Source organism: Dendrobates tinctorius, unplaced genomic scaffold (assembly GCF_039654945.1).
Source record: "Dendrobates tinctorius isolate UK_male_01 unplaced genomic scaffold, ASM3965494v1 ptg000257l, whole genome shotgun sequence".
Taxonomy (NCBI): Eukaryota; Metazoa; Chordata; class Amphibia; order Anura; family Dendrobatidae; genus Dendrobates; species Dendrobates tinctorius.
The window spans coordinates 838,510-857,436 of NW_027361924.1; the positions used below are offsets into that span (position 1 = coordinate 838,510).

The following is an 18,927-nucleotide window of genomic DNA, read 5'->3' on the forward strand; positions in this document are numbered from 1 at the left end:
TTCCCCCATACTCTGGAACTCTCTACCCCAACACATCAGACTCTCGCCTACCATGAAAACCTTCAAGAAGAACCTGAGGACACACCTGTTCCGACAAGCCTACAACCTGCAGTGATCCTCGGTCTACTGAACCACCGCCCGACCTGCTCTACCCTCTCCTACTGTATCCTCACCCATCCCTGTAGACTGTGAGCCCTCGCGGGCAGGGTCCCCTCTCCTTATGTACTTGTGTGTCCCTTGTCTTACACATTTATTGTACTTGTCTATATTTCCCCTTTTCACATGTAAAGCGCCATGGAATAAACAGCGCTATATAAATGCATAATAATAATACTAATAATAATAATTACCGGGCACTGATGCTGCCCCCTCTGCGGGAGCGTGGTACTTCTCCTATACTTGGCTCAGTATTACTATGGAGCTTCTGTGGCTGGCACATTGTTATGGGTGGTCTGGCCGGCATGTATGGCTTCCTTGGTGGCTGGTAAACTCCTTTTGGGGTCCGCAATGACTGGCACATTGCTGCTGGTGCTATGGCCGGCACTTTTGGGCTCTCATGGCTGGCACAGATATTAGGGCACCTTCAAAATGCTCTCTTGTATGGGAACCACTGAAAAAAATAGCAAATGGGAAACTGGCGCACATTGGACCCTTTTAATGCCATTGTTAAAGGGGGTATTCCCATCTCCAAGATCCTATCCCAATATGTAGTGGGTGCAATAATAATATTAGCAAATATCTCCAATTAGAAACATAGTACAGTTCTTCTGATTAGCTATGTTGCTGACCCCATGTGCAGGGCATTGCAGTAGCTTAGGTTACGACAATTAACTATGGTCATAACCATGGATAGCTAAGCTACTGCAATGTTCTGCACATGGGGTAAGCGACATAGCTAATCAGAAGAACTATACTATGTTTCTAATTGGAGATATTGGCTAATATTATTATGACACTTACTACATATTGGGAGAGGATCTTGGCGATGGTAGTACCCCTTTAATGTTTTTCTTTAACGTCCCCGCTAATCCTAGTCTTCCGGTTACAGTGGAGGTGTAGCTTTAGATGCATTTTACCTCCAGGATATTGACTTTCTGTTACAAAACAAGGGAACTAGCTGACGCAACCTCTTGCATAAAAAGCCTTGCCTAATGAGAAAACAGCAACTCAGATGGAAAATCTCCCTCCTGTGAAGCAACACAAGCAGAGACCACAAATTGCGGAATTATGAAAATAAAAAACTCCACCAATCTGCGCTGAGCGCTCCAAGTCCAAACTTATAGAAAGATGCCTTCCCCAACCAAGATGGCCGCCAAATGTGGACAACACGCAGACAAGGACGCACACACGCCTGCTGATGACGTAACGCCCCGCCCCTCCCCTGTAAGAGCTTATACATACAAGATCCTGACGGCCGGTGTGTTCCAGTAGTGAGAGGTGGTGGCCGGCGAGGGTCAAGATTAGACGGTTCCGTGGAGCAACGCCATGTCATTCTGCTCGTTCTTTGGTGGGGAGGTCTATAAAGATCACTTCGAGAATGGTAATGGAGACTTTACTGATCACTTTATAGGCGGGGAGAGGAGCTGCCTGTCAGTCAGAGCCTGCAAAAAAGTTACTTGCACTGCTTGTGTAATGGGGTATATGGAACACCTTGGGGGGTCATCAGAATCACAGTGTAAATCGAGGAATTGGGAGAAAGCAATGCATGCTGGAACTTGTAGTTCCACAACCGCTGACAAGGGATCAGTTCACACCTGCAGCTCTGTAGCACGGCGACGTTTATTCTCAGGGTTTCTAGGTGTGACTTTAATGTTTGCCCATTGGCAACAACTAGTGAACATTTCTATTTGTGCTTTTTTGTTTTCCTAAAGGGAACTGTTATAGTTTAACTTTTTTTTTTTTTTTTTAAGTTCATCCCTTTTAGCGCACGGCTGGGATCGGTGACGTTATTTTGTGGGGTCTTGATTATTGCATTTGTGCTTTTTTTTTTTTTTTTTTTTTTTTTTTAACTTATTTATTTTTCCCCCATTTTTAATGTACATTGTTCTTATAGCGTATATCCATATTTATCATATATAATGTTTTAATATTCGTTATTTATAGGCAAAATTTCAGGGGTTCCTAAATGTCTCCGGCAGGTTCATCAATGTGGCAACAAAAGTCAATGAATTCCACAAGATTAAAAAGGGGGGAAAAAAAGGGACTTAAAAAAAAAAAAATCCTGCAAATGATGAATGGAGCCCTTTATGTGACTTTGTAAGCAAAAAAAAAAAATTGTATGTTTTACCTAAATGTTGCAAAATTGGTGCAAAAATCTTTGATGTGGAAGCTGGACTGGATGACATTTGTGCGAAAACTTTGACTTTTTTTTTTTTTGTTTTTTTCAAAAAGTTGCAATTGATGAATCGGCAGAAAATCTCAGGAAAACCCACATTTCCCCAACTATGGAAAACCTAAAAAAAAAATGAACTACAAAATAGACCTTAAAATAGGTTGCAAAGTAAAATAAAAATGACATAAGTTAAAAAGAACTAATAAATGGGGTCCATAGACCTGTGATCTATGCCAACACAGGAGCAACCACGACTCCTAAATATATGACGCTGTCATTCTCCAGTCAGGACCCCCACAGCCAGTCCATGCATTACACACCATGCTGGGATAGATTTGCACGGACATCGTGCACTTAGTCTATATCCAACCCTATGTCTAAACTGTTCTTCAGTCCAAATCTCATGATTTACACTGCAGCTCCACTTTTCTCTAAAGCACCAGTGTGAAAAATCTAGCACGCACCTGATTCATATGCAAAGAAAAAGAATATGAAGTTGAGAAGAGGTGATTGAGTTTCCTCTGAGAGCTATCTGCGGAGGAGCAGGTGAAAGTGACGCTGATAAGATAGGAGACAGGACCTGTGACTTGTGGCCTGTACACGTAGCATTACATAGTAGAAAAATTCTGTAATGTCCAGTATTACTGCTCGGCAATACCGATAGAAAACGGAATGTCGTACGAAAACCCTTTAGAAATCCTACTAACAGATTACCCAGAGGGTAAATAGACCCACCGTAAAGGATAATGTGAGCCCCTGATGAAGCCAGAGATGGCGAAACATGTCGGGGAGGCTATGAGTGAATTGTAAGCCGCTGTAGTGGTTTTACAACTGACCTCTATAATAATCCTAGCTAGTGGACTGCAGCCATTAATCTAGGTAGGAGATATATTAGCTTTAGGAGAGTGATATCCCCAAAGAAATGCTACAACAGCAACACCACCTGAGTTTATTAGACCATATTAATTACAATAAAAGTTAAGTTTTAATCACATTATCCCATAAGTTGGATCCATTTACCCACTGGTTAATCTGTTAGTATGAATTGCAATACCGCACACGACCTGTGGACAGGAGTGGCACTGTTTTTGAGGTGAGCAGGCACTTTTTACATTCGGATTAAAGGCACACTACTGGCAAATCAAAGGAACAAAAAAGAATCCCTGTGCCATGCTTCGCTCCTGGGCATTTTGGGAGCAGATTTCCGTCCATGATGAGTTGGCGTCACTCTGCAGACTGTGAACGTCTGATTCCAGCTGTGGTTACCCATTACCTATAATGTGCGCTGCTCCGAGGTCATGTCCCAGGAATTGAGTGCTGATTGTTGTCCTTTTGTTGTGTTGCTGTCACAGCAGAGTTTTGCAAGGGGGCATTCAGTGCACAGGCTACAGGGAGGGGAAGTATGAAGCCGCACACTGGGAGGATGTGAAGTATATATTTCAAGGAACTACTAGTTAAGCAATTGCCCTCTCCAGTCTCTATATTGCTCCATTTCCATATGTCTCAGCAGGATATAGGGCGCTGTTCATGGCAGTCTGCATTGTGTCCAAGAGCAGCAGGCACGCAAGGCTAAATTCTCAACACCTTGTGCCCAAGTTTATTGCATTTGTGCCCTTTTTTTGTCTAACTTCACATGTTTTACATTTGTGCCATTTTAAAGTTTTGTTTTTTTTTTTATTTTTTTTGTTTTTTTTTGTTTGCTTTTTCTATGTTTCACATTTTGGGTAGGGTTTGGAATTTCCAGATATTTTCATCTAATTCAGCAATTGCACATTTTTTTTTTTAAAAATTACCTGAATCTTTGCACCAATTTACCCCTGTCCGCCCCCTTCACAGAAGTGATTTTATGTACGCCTGAAATTCTTAGAAGAAGTTTTTGTGACATTTTAGCGGAAAATTGGGCTTTTTGAATTAAAGAGATTCAAAAAGATTAAAGGGGTTGTCCACTGCTCAGTCAACCCCCTTTTTCAACCTATGTTTCCCCTTTTAAGATAACGACACTTCTACTCTCCCCCGGTGCTGATCCAGCACTGTCGGCACTGTGACCGCGTAACAGTGTGATGACCCGTGAACCCTGCAGCCAATCAGCGGCTGCTTCGCTTTCTCCGCCTTTGACGTATTGAATACAGATGGAAGCGATTTTTAATTTAATTTTTTTTTATTTTTATTTTAATTAAAGAATATTAGAAAGTTGCAGAACTTTCAGGCTATATTCTCACAATGAGGTTTTTTTTATTCTGCATATTTATATAAAAAAAAAAAAAAAAAAAGCAAGTAACTTGTTTTATGAAATGGTGCAGAAAATCTGCAACATCAAGAACTCGTTGTAGTAATCCAATATCCTAATGATACGATAATTTACTTCTGATGACTAGTAATGGTGTCGTGCTCCTCCCTTAGGGGTCTACGTATGCGCCAAGTGCGGGTATGAGCTGTTCAACAGCCGCACCAAGTTTGAACATTCCTCCCCATGGCCTGCCTTCTCCGAAACCATCCACCATGACAGCGTCTCCAAGTATGTGGAACGACCCAATGCTCTGAAGGTAAGAGACGGCAAGAAAAGAGGACTCTGCCTAAGTCTTATTTGTGGCCCGCAGAAGTGGACTCTGCATGTCTTGGCATGCTGGGAGTTGTAGTTTCACTGCTTCCTTTTGTTCTTTGCATTGCCTAGATGATGCCCTAGTCGTACCATGCCTTCTGATAAGCGCCGTGGCATTCTCCTTGCCTAGGAAGTCTGTCACCTCTGATAGACCACAGCGGTGGCCGGTAACCTAAGCAACGACCAGTAAATTTATAGAAGGAATTTTAATAAGCTTTAATTTTCAGTTTTTGTTTTGTTTTTTTGTTTTTTTACAAACACTTTGCAATTTTACCACTTGTAAGAAAAGACTTAACACCATACGGATTTTTTTTTCACTCTTTTTATTTCTTTATTCCCCCCCCCCCCATAGGTTTCATGTGGAAAGTGCGGCAATGGCCTTGGTCATGAATTCCTAAACGATGGTCCGAAGAAAGGCCAGTCTCGCTTCTGAATATTTAGCAGCTCGATTAAGTTCATCCCCAAAGGTAATGGATGATCCCAGGATATACTGTATATGTTGTAGTGGCCTATAGGGCTGTGGCTGACTCCAAAGTGCTCGGCGTGTCCTGTCTAATGGACATCCAGTCTTGTCATAGGAGAACGCGCCAACATTCAAATTTTGTCGCAGACTTAACTTAAAAAATTTGCAGAGTAAAGCGGTTGTGGGTGCCTGGAAGTACTGATAACTTTCATTAATTCTAAAGCCATTATTTTTTTATTTTTCTTATTTATACCGTGAATTAAATGCCAGTGGAGCTGTGGTCTCCTTTCATAACATAAATCAAGTAAAAAAAAAGTGTGTATTACTCACCCTCCCCAGGTCCAACGCTAAGTGCCGTCCACGTAGGCAGAGCTGCTGAGCTCACTGATTGTCTGCAGCGCTGAAGTCGCAGAACCGCCGGGAGCAGCGGCAGAGACAAACCTTTAAAGGTTTAGAGGAGTTATATACAGATCACCCTAAAGTGGTGACGAGAGGCAGCGGAAGGAAGCCATGAATGCTGCAATGGCAACCAATCAGATTTCTGTATTAGTTTTTCAGAGTAGGTTTGGAAATGAAGGCCGTGACCCGGTTGGTTGCTATGGGCAACGCTGCCACTTTTAGGCCTAAGGCCTAGCACCCCACTTGAGTTGTATCATTCAAAACTACAAGTCGTCCTGTGGAGAAAAAATAAAATAAAACTATGGTTCTTGGAACAAGGGGAGGAAAAAATTAAAATGCCACAAAAGAAATAAATTTGTCTGTGTCTGCCATTTCTTCCCTGAACAGGAAGGCTTGTGATATTTCATCGTCGCTGACTACAGCCTGGTGGTTTCCTGCTATAGAGCCCTAAAAAAACCCTATTAATTGCCTTTTTCTCCTTGTACAGACAAAGTCCATGGGGGGGAAACTAATTGAGCGTACATAAAGCTCGCCGTCAGCTGGACGCCCAGAGCCTTCCCTGACGCTCCATCACCGGATGAATCGGATGAGGTAAAGCCGCCCCCGGACGTCTCATCTGAGGAAAACTACGTGATGGCGTCGGACGTGGTTCAAAGCGTCCTTCTTATCTCGCCCACAAACGCACCCGCAGTCCGCCAGCTATACCTCACCTACCCACGCCTCTCCTCAGTGGACGACCGTGCCTGGGAAGGCGACAAAAGGTTAAATGTAAATGGTTTTGATAATGGCGGTCTGTCTGGACCCAGTGTAATCACATTAATTAAGATTTTAGCAAATTTTGTCAAAATGTCTGGTGGATTGGTGGATAGCCGCCATATTTTTAAAAGGGTTTTTTTTAGAAGAAATGTATTCAGGACAGCGACACTCCTGTCCAGTGGTCGTATATGGTATTACAGTACCGACTAATGCGACTACTGCAATACCGCGGCCCTCCGCCTGGTGTGGGGCTGCTGCAGCCCTTTCAATATGGAGGTTGTCCAAGAGCATGGCTTCATATCTCAGTAAGGCAGCTTCTACATAACCGTGTAGTAACGGTTTTGCCGCTGAAGTATTTTACCACAGCCGCCATTTATATCACAAAAAATGGACACCAGCCTGACGACGTTTGATTTCTTACATGGGGCACCCTATTTAAAAAGAACAGTTTTAAGGGGGGGACAAAGCTCAACGCTTTCTCGGATCTCATGTAAAGAATAAAGAAAATAATGCTTTATATTTTGCAGTAATTTAATTAAAAATCTTATTTTCTTGAGAAAACTGGACTCTCTATGTTTTTCTATGTCCATGGGAGGAGAAAATGGGAAATTGAGCCTTGTTGCCTCTAGCAACCAATCACAATGCAGCTTTTATTTTGCCAGAGTAGTTTGAGGAATGAAAGCTGAGCTTTGGTTGGTTGCTAAGGGCAACAGGATCAGGGTGTCTAGTAGTTTTAATGACAGGACTATATAGATTTTTATTTATTTTTTTTGCAGGGACACTGTCAGCAAAAAAATATGGATAAGTGATTAGAACACAAATCTATTAAAGTTTATACTGCTATCAGTGAAAACAAACGTACGTGATTCACTGGTGTCTGATGCCATAGGGCATCACTTATCCCCCGATTGTTCTATATATATTATAGACTGTAGTAGCCAAGAATGTCCACAGGAGGGTGCACCTGCATAGCAAATCCCTTAATGTATCTGTATGTATATGGGGAAAAAAAAAACTGGCCTCAGCCCCTTCACGATCATCTCATAATACTTTTTTTTTTATTACTATTAATAAAAGTAATTTATATATTAAAGAGGTGTGTGTATATTAAAATTTTGTATGTGATTTTATAATAAAAATATTTTATTATATATTCTAAAATCACATACGAAATTTTAAAAATATACACACCTCTAATATAGAAATTACTTTTTATTAATAGTATTTAAAAGGTAATTTCTATATTGGAGGTGTGTACGGTATATTAAATTTCAGATATTTATCTTATGTATATAGCGGCCATTAATTCCACAGCGCTTTACAGACCTTATCATCTCTGTCCCCGATGGGACGCACAATCTAGAATCACTATCAGTATGTTTTAGGAGTGTGGGAGGAAACCCACGCAAAACAGGGAGAAAACATACAAACTCCTTGCAGATGTTGTCCTTGGTGGGGTTTGAACCCCAAAGCTTCAAGTCTGCAGTGCTAACCACTGAGCCACTGTACCTGTGATTTTATAATAAAAAATACAGTGTGTATGTATAATATATGCATGTGTTTTTTTTAATATATATTTTTTATTATAAAATCACATATATGTGTGCCTTTTTCATTTAATATAATATATATTTTTTATTATAAAATCACATATATATGTGTGCCTTTTTCATTTAATATAATATATATATATATAACTAAAAAAAACTTCCTTCTCACCCCACACTGGGGGTGGTCTTTGTTGTCCTTTCTCATTCTCGGGTCCTGGGAATTTGAGGGCTCTGCGCAGGATCTCGGTTGTTCCCAGCATTGGGCTTTTCTGGACAGAGCTCAGATGTTGCGCCTGGGATCTGTTGTAGCCATTCTTCCAACTTAGGCTACATTCAGATTTGTTATCTCGCATCAGGCGCGATGAGGCGCCGTGCTTCATCGCTGGATCCGGCATAAAATGTAAAAAACTGATGCACCGGTTCCGTTTTTTTACTGGAACCGGCATAATCCGGTGGCCGGATCCGGCAAAAAAACGGAACCGGTGCATCAGTTTTTCCATCCGTTTCGTCCGTTTTTTTGCCGGATCCGGTTTTTAAAAAAACGCCCAAAAGCCACCATTGGCTAGTGGTATTTACAGGAAATCCTATATATACCTTGGTATACACCCTGTTGAGAGGGTGGTGTTTTGGAGAAAGATGGAAGGTATTATTATTGGGAACATCGCGCAGGTTTACATTGATTTCACTTTTGAGGCCAATTCTTTGGCAGCAATTGTCATGGTGAAGGAGCGACAAAGGCAGCGTATCATGCGTCTGGGCCGACGTCGTTTCTGGATTCACCCTATAACCGCACAGAGCCTGACACTGGGAGTGTTTGCAACATTATATCTGGCGTTGCGAGGAAATCAGGAGAAGTTTTTGCTTTATACGCGGATGAAAGTGGAAACTTTTGATTTTTGCTGGACAGGGTTGGAGAACTGATCCGGAGACGTGACACCTACTGCCACTGCTCCATCTCACCACCGGAGCGTTTGATGGTCTCTCTCCGGTAAGCCAATTGTTATTGTTTCTCCTCCAAAGCAGACTTCAGTATACTGGAAATGTGTCTCCTCCTGTTGTTGCAGGTATTTTGCATTAATTATTGTTTTTGACTTTTCCCACAGATTCCTTGCAACAGGCGAATCCCTTTCGTGGCTACAGTACCAGTATAGGATTGGGATTTCAACATTATCAGGTATCATCACGTACACCTGCCGCGCATTGTGGGACAGTCTACATGAAGAGTTTATCCCACAGCCCACAACAGAGAGGTGGCTCGAAATAGCTGACCAATCTTACAGCATCTGTCAGTTTCCGAATTGCCTGGGTGCAGTTGATGGCAAGCACATCACATCAGGATCACTAAACCAGCAGGATCAGGATCTGAATTTTTTAGTTATAAAAAATATTTCTCAATAGTCCTGATGGCGATTGCAGACGCCAAGTACAAATTCATTGTGGTGGATATTGGGGCCTATGGCCGCGCCAATGACTCACAAGTTTTTAAAGTTTCAGCAATGGGCCGTAATTTGTACGGAAACACATTCCAATTCCCACCTCCAACACCGCTTCCTCAAACTTCGGGGCCACCACTGCCATTTGTCTGCGTAGGTGATGAAGCGTTTCAACTCTGAACACCTGCTGAAGCCGTACGCAAGCAGAGACTTGACACCAACAAAGAGTGTTCAACTATCGCCTGACACGAGCATGGCGGATGGTGGGGTGTTCTTTTGGAATTCTTACTGCAAAATGGAGAGTTCTGTTGACCGCAATTAACTTGAAAACTGAAAATGTGGATGAGGTGGAAAAAGCATGTGTTGTGCTACACAATTTGGTTATTACTAAGGAACAGATTGCCATCGAAGACAATGATGTCGAAACCACATTGCATGATTATCGCAGTGTTAATGTGCGAAGTACTCCAGCAGTGTCCAGAAGGAGGGACACATTGGCCGAGTACTTTGTCACCTGAAGGTAGAGTTGAATGGCAGGATGACACGGTTTGAGATGTTAAAACCTATTTTGTACCTTGTTGTACTTAACAATTTTTGGGGGTAAAGTTACTGTACCTTGTACATTTTGTAAAAGTATTGTACCTTTGTAACAGTATTCTAACTTCTTTAACTAACTTTCGTTTACCCAAAGTATTGTAAATTATGAAATTCCTGACAATAAAGCTCTTTAAAAGCTAATAATCAATTATTTAAAAACTTGATACCAATTCATGTAGTGTGGGGTGTAGAAAATAATATAGAGGCTATACAGCGGTATTATGGAGGGAGGATGGGTTTGGTGATTTCTACTATATTATTGACCTCTTTGGCCCTTTAAGAAAGCAATTATTTTCTCGTTTTTTAACAATTCTGACCGGCACTACGCCGACCGCCATATTAAAATACCCCAGTGATGGGTATGCCAATGTGGCACCCGCTGGTGATCCAAGGACCTTCCACAGTACTGCCAAGCAGCAGGCCTCCCCCCAGCGCCACACACGTACGTTTACTCATACAAGTTCTTGTACACACACACATACTCGCACACACCTACTCTCACACACACACTAACACACACTCATTCAGTTTTATAGATAGACATTTTAGATTCAACAGTAAAAGAAACAAAATACATTTTATTGACTCAAAAGCAAAATTTATTTTTTATCAGCTTTTAGCTGAAAGTTTTTCCTTAATATTTTTTTACGAAAACTTTTTATTTGTAACAAAACACCTTAAAGATTTGTGTAATGTGTAGCGGAAATACTATTGGAGGGGCTCTCCGTTTGGACCACTTCAACAGCGGGGTTAGTGTGGGAGGATGGAGTTTGTGAGGGGTCAGAGACCAAAGGACAAGGTATAGGAATGGAGAAAGAAGGTGAAGGGGTGGAGAAAACAATAGACTGGGGGGAAACAAAACTGTGGGTGTTGATTTAAGGACGGTTGATTTTGGGATGTGGAAGGAGACTGGATGTATTGGGAAGGGAGTGGAGGCATGGATGCAGTTGGGAACTGGTATGGGGAAGCAGACTGGAAAGGGGCAGGAGGTTGGTACTGGGGAAAATGGTATGGTACAGGAGGGGTAGGAAGGACCAGGCCTGGAGCAACTACTGGGCCGGTTGGAGGGGCTGCTGATGTCACCTGTGCTAAGGCCACCTGGCAGGCTTGCATTACATGCAGCTGCTGTTCAGGAGTTAGGTTGTCCAGCCGCTCAATTACAGCTTTGAAAAAAGAATGATGCGGCGCTTTATTTGCATCTAGATGCATCCTTTCAACACACGTGCCTATATCAAGCACCTCTCTAGTAACAAGATTGAACCCAGCAGACATTTGCTGGGTCATGACTTTCATAGTGTTTTGAAAGGATGCAAAAACTCCGTAGCGAACTGCCTTTCCTGACCCCGGTGCCACAGCTGGCCAGAACTCAAAGGTCTTCTATAGAGGGCAGCTGTGTCAGAGGGGTGAGGTAAAGGAAAGCCTACCTCGTCAACAGCAGCTTCATGTAATGAAGCCTGCACAGATGCTCCAGCAGAGGTTGATGGGGCTGAGGGATCACACACAAGGGAAGGCAGGGAGGGTGCAGAGGGGTTGGGTATGTCGTGGTCCCCGGTGACGGCCTCCTGGGGGATCGCTCCAGAAGGGTGCAATGCAGGCTCCTGCGTGCTGCTGAAGGTGCTGTTGAAAAATGTAGAAATAAAATTGACAATATCATTGATTAGCCCTGGCTGCCAAAAAAAATGGTTACACATTTTAACATTTATTTAGTATCTTCTGGTAGGAATTCTTACCTTCTTGTCACCATAGTTGATCGCAGGAACGACAGGACCTCAGCATATTTATAGCGGCTCCTGCGTCCTCCTGATCTGCTGGGAGCCTGCATCTCTTTGTTGAACTCCTTCTTGAAGCGATCCCGCATTGACCGCCACCGCAACTGAACTCTTTCCCCTGAAAAGTGAAAACACAAAAGGGTTAGGATCAAATGTGATTACTTACGCTGTTCTTTCTGTGCCCGAGAATGGAGTTCCTCCCAGTTAGATACCACAGCCTGGCACACTTCCTCCCAGAGTCATCTAGCATCCGCATGGAAGCGGTCCTCCATATTCCAGAGCGGCTCACGATCTCTCACCATATCAATTAGGAGGTCCACATCAATAGCTACATCCTCACTGTCGGAATCGTGAGCACGCTCTGAAGCCTTTTTAAAGACAAAAAAGGTAAACATAACAATCACAGCATTATGTACAAACCTTACAAAAGTCCTAAAAAAAATTACTCTATGGCGACCGCCCCGGCGTGGTTGCCGACGACTCTGGGAGGCACTTTGAGGAACTCTCCGACGAGCCACAGATTCAGAAGCCTTTAATGAAAAAACAACAAGAAAAGGAAAATTGAATGCTGTTATGTTGACCTGTTTTTTGAGTCCAGTGATGTGTATGAACAGCTTGCAATGCATGCAAAGATACTTAAACTCGGGGAGCCCACTCCAGGCATTTCTCCGCTACGTCCGTCTCCTTCTGAGAGACCCTCTGGTTCAGCTTCCTATTAAAGCAGAATGCATATATAGGGTTATGTGTACCAAGAATGGCCTGGCCACAAAAACAAAATGTACCTCATTTTGCTGGCGATGTGAGGGAGGGCTCCCAGAAGAAGACATGTCTGGCTGAAAATCTGTGAGTGTAAATAATTGTTACCTACAACACAAACCATATTTAAAGCTTTTAGGCCTTAATACTTACATTATGGGAACAACTTAATCTGTATATACTCGTGTATAAGCCGACCCCCCCCTAATTTAGGCCCAAAAAAAGGTAACACTTATTGTATAAGCCCAGGATGGAATCCATAGACTATGGCCCCATATACTGCTCCATAGAATATGCCCCCATATGATGGGCAAAAAAAAAAACCTCTTGTGGGTCCATCTCCGCTGTCTGCCACTTCTTGTGTCAGTGACTGCTCATCCAGCAGAGGGGTGGTGTGCACTTATCACGTCAATGCACCCCCTGCTGCCTAAACGCCACAGAGGATGCAGCAGAGACCGCAGTGAGCAGCAATGGACCCAGGAGAGGTGGATATCGCTATACTCACATCGCACAGACTCCGGAATGGTAATGAGCGGTACCACGTTACCGCTGAAGACAGGAAGGGAGACAGTGGAGAAGCGAGCAAGGCTTCCGATACGGCAGCAGGACTGGTAAGTATGATCTGTGACACCCCCGCTGCCCCTCCGACCCACAGGTGTATAAGCCAAGAGGGGGACTTTAAGCCCCAAAAATGGGCTTAACATCTCAGCGAGTATATACGGTACCTCCCCCTACAGTATTTACACATAAATACATACACCCAACCACGCAAACTACATCGCACTGTCCAACATAATTAAAATCCCTCCCCACACTGATGACCACAGCTGTGTGTGTGGGGGCAGGTACAGCATGGGACTCCAGCGTGGTGGCCAACAGGGACGCAGAAATGGGGGTTCTGTAGCGGAGGGGTCCAGTGGCGGTTGTGGGGGTCATGGTGGTGACAAGTCAGCAGGTAAGGCCGCAAGCCACAGTCTTTCTTGCCGGCTGTGACGGGGATGGGTGTGCAGGCATCGGCAGATCTAGCGGGGAGGGTAAACAGCAGCTGCATGTCCATCAGTGGCGGGAGGGGAGCCGTGGCAGTGGTGGGGTACCAGCAAGGACCTGCTGGTGGTCCTGTGGAAGGGCATGGTACCAGCAGTGGGTGCCATATTGAAATAGCCATCTCTTGGGTATTTCAATTTGGCGGTCAACGTGTTTTCAATAGGCGCAGTGTGAATCAAGGACACGCAGACAGACAAAACGAAAACCTATGCTTGCACGGAAATTTTGAAACTCGCACTCAAACTCCAGCTCGATGGATGTCCAATAGTGGATTGCTGTCAAATCCAGTAGGTTGGTGGGTGGTGGATGTCTGGCTGGCAAATCCAGTAGGTTGGTGGATATGTGACAGATCCTGTGGCTGTGTGAATCCAGTCAGCTCTTCCTCTGCATTCAGTGTGATGAATGCCCTCTACCTTTCCAATAGAGTGGGTGGAGATTGGCAGGTGTTTTTCCTCAAAATTTGATACTTTTTGGAGCATGCTCAGTGCAAAAACCGGATCCGACGCCGGAATCAGGCAAAAACCAGATTCCGCCGGATCCGGAGCCCATAGGCTACCATTATACAAAAAACGGATTTCGCCAGATCCGGTGTCATCCGGTTTTTTACCGCAGACAAAAACGTTACATGCAATGTTTTTTCCAGATGCCGGACAGGCTGTTTTTGCCGGATCCGGCAAATAATGCGGCAATAATGAAACTCTATGGGAACTCTATGGGAAAAAAAAACAGACCTGGTGGCAACAGGCGCCGGATCCGCTTTTTTACACTTTTCGCCGCATCGCGCCTGATGCACAAAAACTGATGTCTGAAAGTAGCCTTAGGGGTCACTGCTCCAAGTGCTCCTATCACCACTGGAATCACTGTTGCCTTCACCCTCCACATCTATCTATCTCTCCTTTTTTCTTTTTGCCACTGAGGGCATAGTTAAGGTTTCTGTTGCGAGTTCATTCTTGGGATCCCCTTCTGGACTCCCTCTGGTGGTGACGGGAGGTGGTGCGGCTGGTTTGAAAGGTGGAGATCTGCCACCTGAGAATGAGGATGACGATTGGATCTCAGGATTCTCAGATTGGATTTAAGACAGCCGACGCCCTATTCAGTTGCTGGTGATTCCTTCTGGCTTGTCAGCCCTTGGTTTTCAGCTCTGTTCCAGTCATCTAAAGCTAAGTTTTTCTGCTAATGTTCACACTTGATTTTGTTGGTCTATTCAGTTTTTTGTGTGGTCTGCCTGCCCCGGCTGGGGGCTGAGCTGAATTTCCACTCTTATTTATCAGTATTTTGCCAATTGGATTTTTGTCCCTTACTAGTTCGGTCTCTTTTTGCTCTGTCTCAGAATATTTCAGAGTGCTGATATAGTGGGAGAAGTCTAGTGACTTCAGGGTTAATTTTGCTATCAGAAGTGTTGGACATTATTTTTGTAGGGTTTTTTTTGCAGGTTGCAGACAGTGTCTTCCCTTTCCTGTCTAGTTAGTTTGGGCCCCATCATTTGCTCAGCCTATTTTCCTGCCTGTGTTTGTGCCTTCATCTTGTTTCACCGTCAATACATGTTTGGGGGCTGTCTATTCCTTTGGGGTCTGCTCTGGGGCAGTTAGTTTTCCCTTTCCTTGCTTTAGGCTTATTTAGTCCTCCGGCCGTGACGAGGCGTCTAGGAACATCGTAGGTACGCTCCACGGCTGCTGCTAGTTGTGTCATAAGATCAGGGATCTGCAATCTGCATAGTTACCAACTACTCTGGTTTTCTGTGGCTTAGCTTGTTTTGCTTTTTTCTCCTCGGTGACCCATTCATAACAAGTTTCTATGTTTTCTCCAGATTCATCTCTTATAAGTATTTCAACGTTTTCCAAAATGGGGGACTCTTTTGACTTTTTACAGCAGAACAAAAAAAAGTGGTTACAGGAAAAGACTACTTTTTAAAATTATTTTTGCACAGAATTCATAAACCGTGCACACCATTTCGATTAATTTGGCGCATAAAAGCATCAGTGAATATGACAAGACAATGGAGGAAAAAATAAAGTGTCTGTAAAGAACCTCCAATGATAAATCCGTCCCATTGACTATTAGGAAGTTGCCTGGCTTTGTCCTCCCGGGTTCTATCCTCTCCCCTTGCTCAGCCCTGTCGCTTTTCCCATCGCCCTTTCGCTTTGCCCCTCGCTCTGTCGCTTTGCCCATCGCTCTGTCTCTTTGCACTCATTTTGCCCCCTACCTCTGTCACTTTACCCTCACTTTGCCCCTCGCTCTGTCTCTTTGCACTCATTTTGCCCCCTAGCTCTTTCGCTTTGCCCCTCGCTCCTCGCTCTGTCACTTTACCCTCACTTTGCCCCTCGCTTTGTCGCTTTGCCCCCTCGCTCTGTCACTTTACCCCTCGCTTTGCCCCCTCGCTCTGTCACTTTACCCCTCGCTTTGTCGCTTTGCCCCCTCGCTCTGTCACTTTACCCTCCCTCGCTGTCGCTTTGCACCCCTCGCACTGTCGCTTTGCCCCCCCCTCGCTCTGTCACTTTACCCCTCGCTTTGTCGCTTTGCCCCCTCGCTCTGTCACTTTACCCTCCCTCGCTGTCGCTTTGCACCCCTCGCACTGTCGCTTTGCCCCCCCCCCCTCGCTCTGTCGATTTGCCCCCTCACTCTACCCGCTCACAGCCATGACTATGTAGCCACAGGTGGATGAGCTGTAAGAATGCGAACGCCATATCCCATCTGAGGCCATACGGAGGGAGGGTGGGAATAATTTGAAAACCTGAAAACCTAATTGCTGACAGGTTCAGGCACAGTAATTTGGGATTACCGTAAACGGCTGCACATTTCCTTAAGTGGCTGCAGTGTCCTACAGAGGCCATACGGAGGGGAAGATTTATGAAAACCTGGGCAGGGGTATAAATAATCTGCACTACTACAAACAACCTGTGGGCATGGGGCGGCGCTGTTTCAGGAGAAAAGCGGCCATGTTTTTCTAATCCTGTACAACCCCTTTAATTCCATGCTGCATGCCCCACGTGTGAAATCTGATTAATTTTATACGACACATAGGGGGCTCGATCACCGTATTGGCATCACCAGATTGTCCCGTTCTCAGCGAGCTTATGGTGCTGCTGCTTCCCCAGAATTCACTGTGAAGAGTCACTATCTATCATTCCTATCAAGCGCGGATATAGTGGCGGATCAGGTGTACGGCCGCACAATGGGCCTGATTGAATGAGCCCCTTTTGACGTTCGGCAGCGGTGCTGACAGGACAGCTTGGTCATTGAGCAGCGGCCTGGATATTTATTGTCGCCTGGAGAAATGGCGAGCAGATGGAACGCTCATCACTGCCTTCATCCAAATGGGGACCGTACAATGGAAATGCCTCGTTCATTGTCATGAAGCTCCTCAGATATCACAGGTTATCACTGAGGCCTGTTTCACACTTCCGTTGTTGTCTGTCAGTTGTTATCCGCGAAAATGGCGGAAAACGGATCTGTGATCGTTGTGAGATGAACGGGTGGCACCGGACCGTTCAATTGACGGATCCGGCGAAAGTGAAATTTTAAAGGAACCGCAGAGAGAGAGAGAATTTTTTTTTTTTTTACGATCCCGGACCGGCATTACTGGGTTAAAAATGATCCCGGAGCAAAGCTTCTGGGCATGCGCACATGAATATAGCGGGCCGTCAAGAAGAAAAAACGTTGCAGTGCCCGTCTCATCCGCCCGGCTGCCAGAAAAATTGATGACGGACGACCATCAGTCAAGATCCGCCAATAATGTAAGTCTATGGGGGAAAAAAATGGATCCGCCCCTTTTTTGGCGGATCCGTTTTTTTTCAAAAATTGGTGGATTATGACTGACGTGAAAAAACGGATGTGTGAAAGAGGCCTAACCCGGGAAATGTGGGGTGCAGCGCACACCGAATATTCACAGCTGAGGGTTTGTTACAGTGGCATCCAGTTCCGTCAAGACTTTGTTGATAGCTTTACTTCAGTGTAGGTAAAAAAAAAAAAATGTATCAGTCCGGAGTCCAGGGAATCCCAAATAGTTGAAAGATGCAGAACTTTTAAGAACTTTTTAAAAAGTTGCAAATGCTGAATGGGTTGAAAACATCTGGAAAAGCCAAACCACGGCCATAATGGCAAACATAAAAAAGGCGAACTTCTAAAGTAAAAATGGGCAAAAATCCCACTAAGTACTAGATGAAAGAAGCCATAAATGCTCTAATGAATTGGGTCAAAATTCTTTTAGAAATTCTCAGAACTTTTTTATTTATACAATGCTTTTAGTGACTTCTGCTCCGATTCATTTCTTAATATATCGTTAGAGGGGGCTGGTTTTAGTTTTCTGGTACAGAGGTCCAAATTCCCTGCTCAGTTAAGATGATAAAAATGTTGCTACTTGTAGCTGCCACTAGGAGGAGCTCACTGTATATTGAATGTATAAACTGTATGCTTTGGGCTCCCGCTGGTGGTGACTGCAGGCAAGAATGAATTTTCTAATATATCGCGAAGGCTATGCAGGAACTTGGAAGCTCTGTATCGGAAAAATGGGGCACAGACCGCTATAATGATAAACCATGAAATTAATTAGGACACCAATAAATCCACACCGCAGAGGGTGTGTATAGTGTTGTCCCCAAAAATTCACCTGAAATGAAAACCTATGCCAAAACCAAGGATTAAGTGAGGTCAGAATCAAATCAGTCAGACAGAGTATAAACTATGTCACGTAAGGTGTAATGCAAGAAAGAAATGATACAATCAAGCGACTGATCTTAAGGTGATAAACATCACAGTATGTCGTAAAGGCAAACATACTCGTAAAATCAGAAGACTAATGTCGAAGTATTGAGGCTCATAGAACTAAAGCGCGTTTCACACACAGCTTCATCAGGGATCCCATTTCCCTGATGAACTCACTCTGCACTCCATGCACTGTTACCATCCCTGTTATGAATGAGTCACCGAAGGAGGAAAAAACAAAAATACAAGCTAAGTCCAGAAAACCGGAGAGGTTGGTAGCTATCGGATTGCAGACCCCTGATCCTATCCACAACAACTAACAGTAGCCGTGGGGGGTTCCTACGATGCCCTAGACCCCTCGATCACAGCCGGAGAACTAAATAGGCCTAAAGAAAGAAAGGGGAAATCTAAACTGCCTCAGAGCAGACCCCAAAGCAATAGACAGCCCCCAACATATAATGACGGTGAAGCAAGATGAAAACACTAACACAGATAGAAAGATAGGTTGAGCAAACAATGGGGCCCAAG

At 44.2% G+C, this 18,927-nt stretch overlaps 1 protein-coding gene and 1 long non-coding RNA gene across 2 annotated transcripts; one reads left to right on the plus strand and one right to left on the minus strand.

Annotated features, from left to right (window-relative positions):
* The first annotated feature begins 1,360 nt into the window (after positions 1-1,360).
* MSRB1 (methionine sulfoxide reductase B1) lies at positions 1,361-7,110 on the plus strand. Its single transcript, XM_073558421.1, has 4 exons — positions 1,361-1,540; positions 4,733-4,875; positions 5,284-5,398; positions 6,281-7,110. The coding sequence occupies exons 1-4, from the start codon at positions 1,486-1,488 to the stop codon at positions 6,307-6,309; spliced, it is 342 nt and encodes a 113-aa protein (XP_073414522.1). The 5' UTR covers positions 1,361-1,485; the 3' UTR covers positions 6,310-7,110.
* Positions 7,111-10,815: 3,705 nt separating this feature from the next.
* Positions 10,816-12,941, minus strand: LOC141069105 (uncharacterized). The gene is made up of 3 exons (XR_012226515.1): positions 12,681-12,941; positions 11,860-12,610; positions 10,816-11,746 (listed from the first exon to the last, which is right to left on the minus strand). It is a non-coding gene; the product is annotated as an uncharacterized lncRNA (long non-coding RNA).
* Between the last annotated feature and the right edge of the window lie 5,986 nt (positions 12,942-18,927).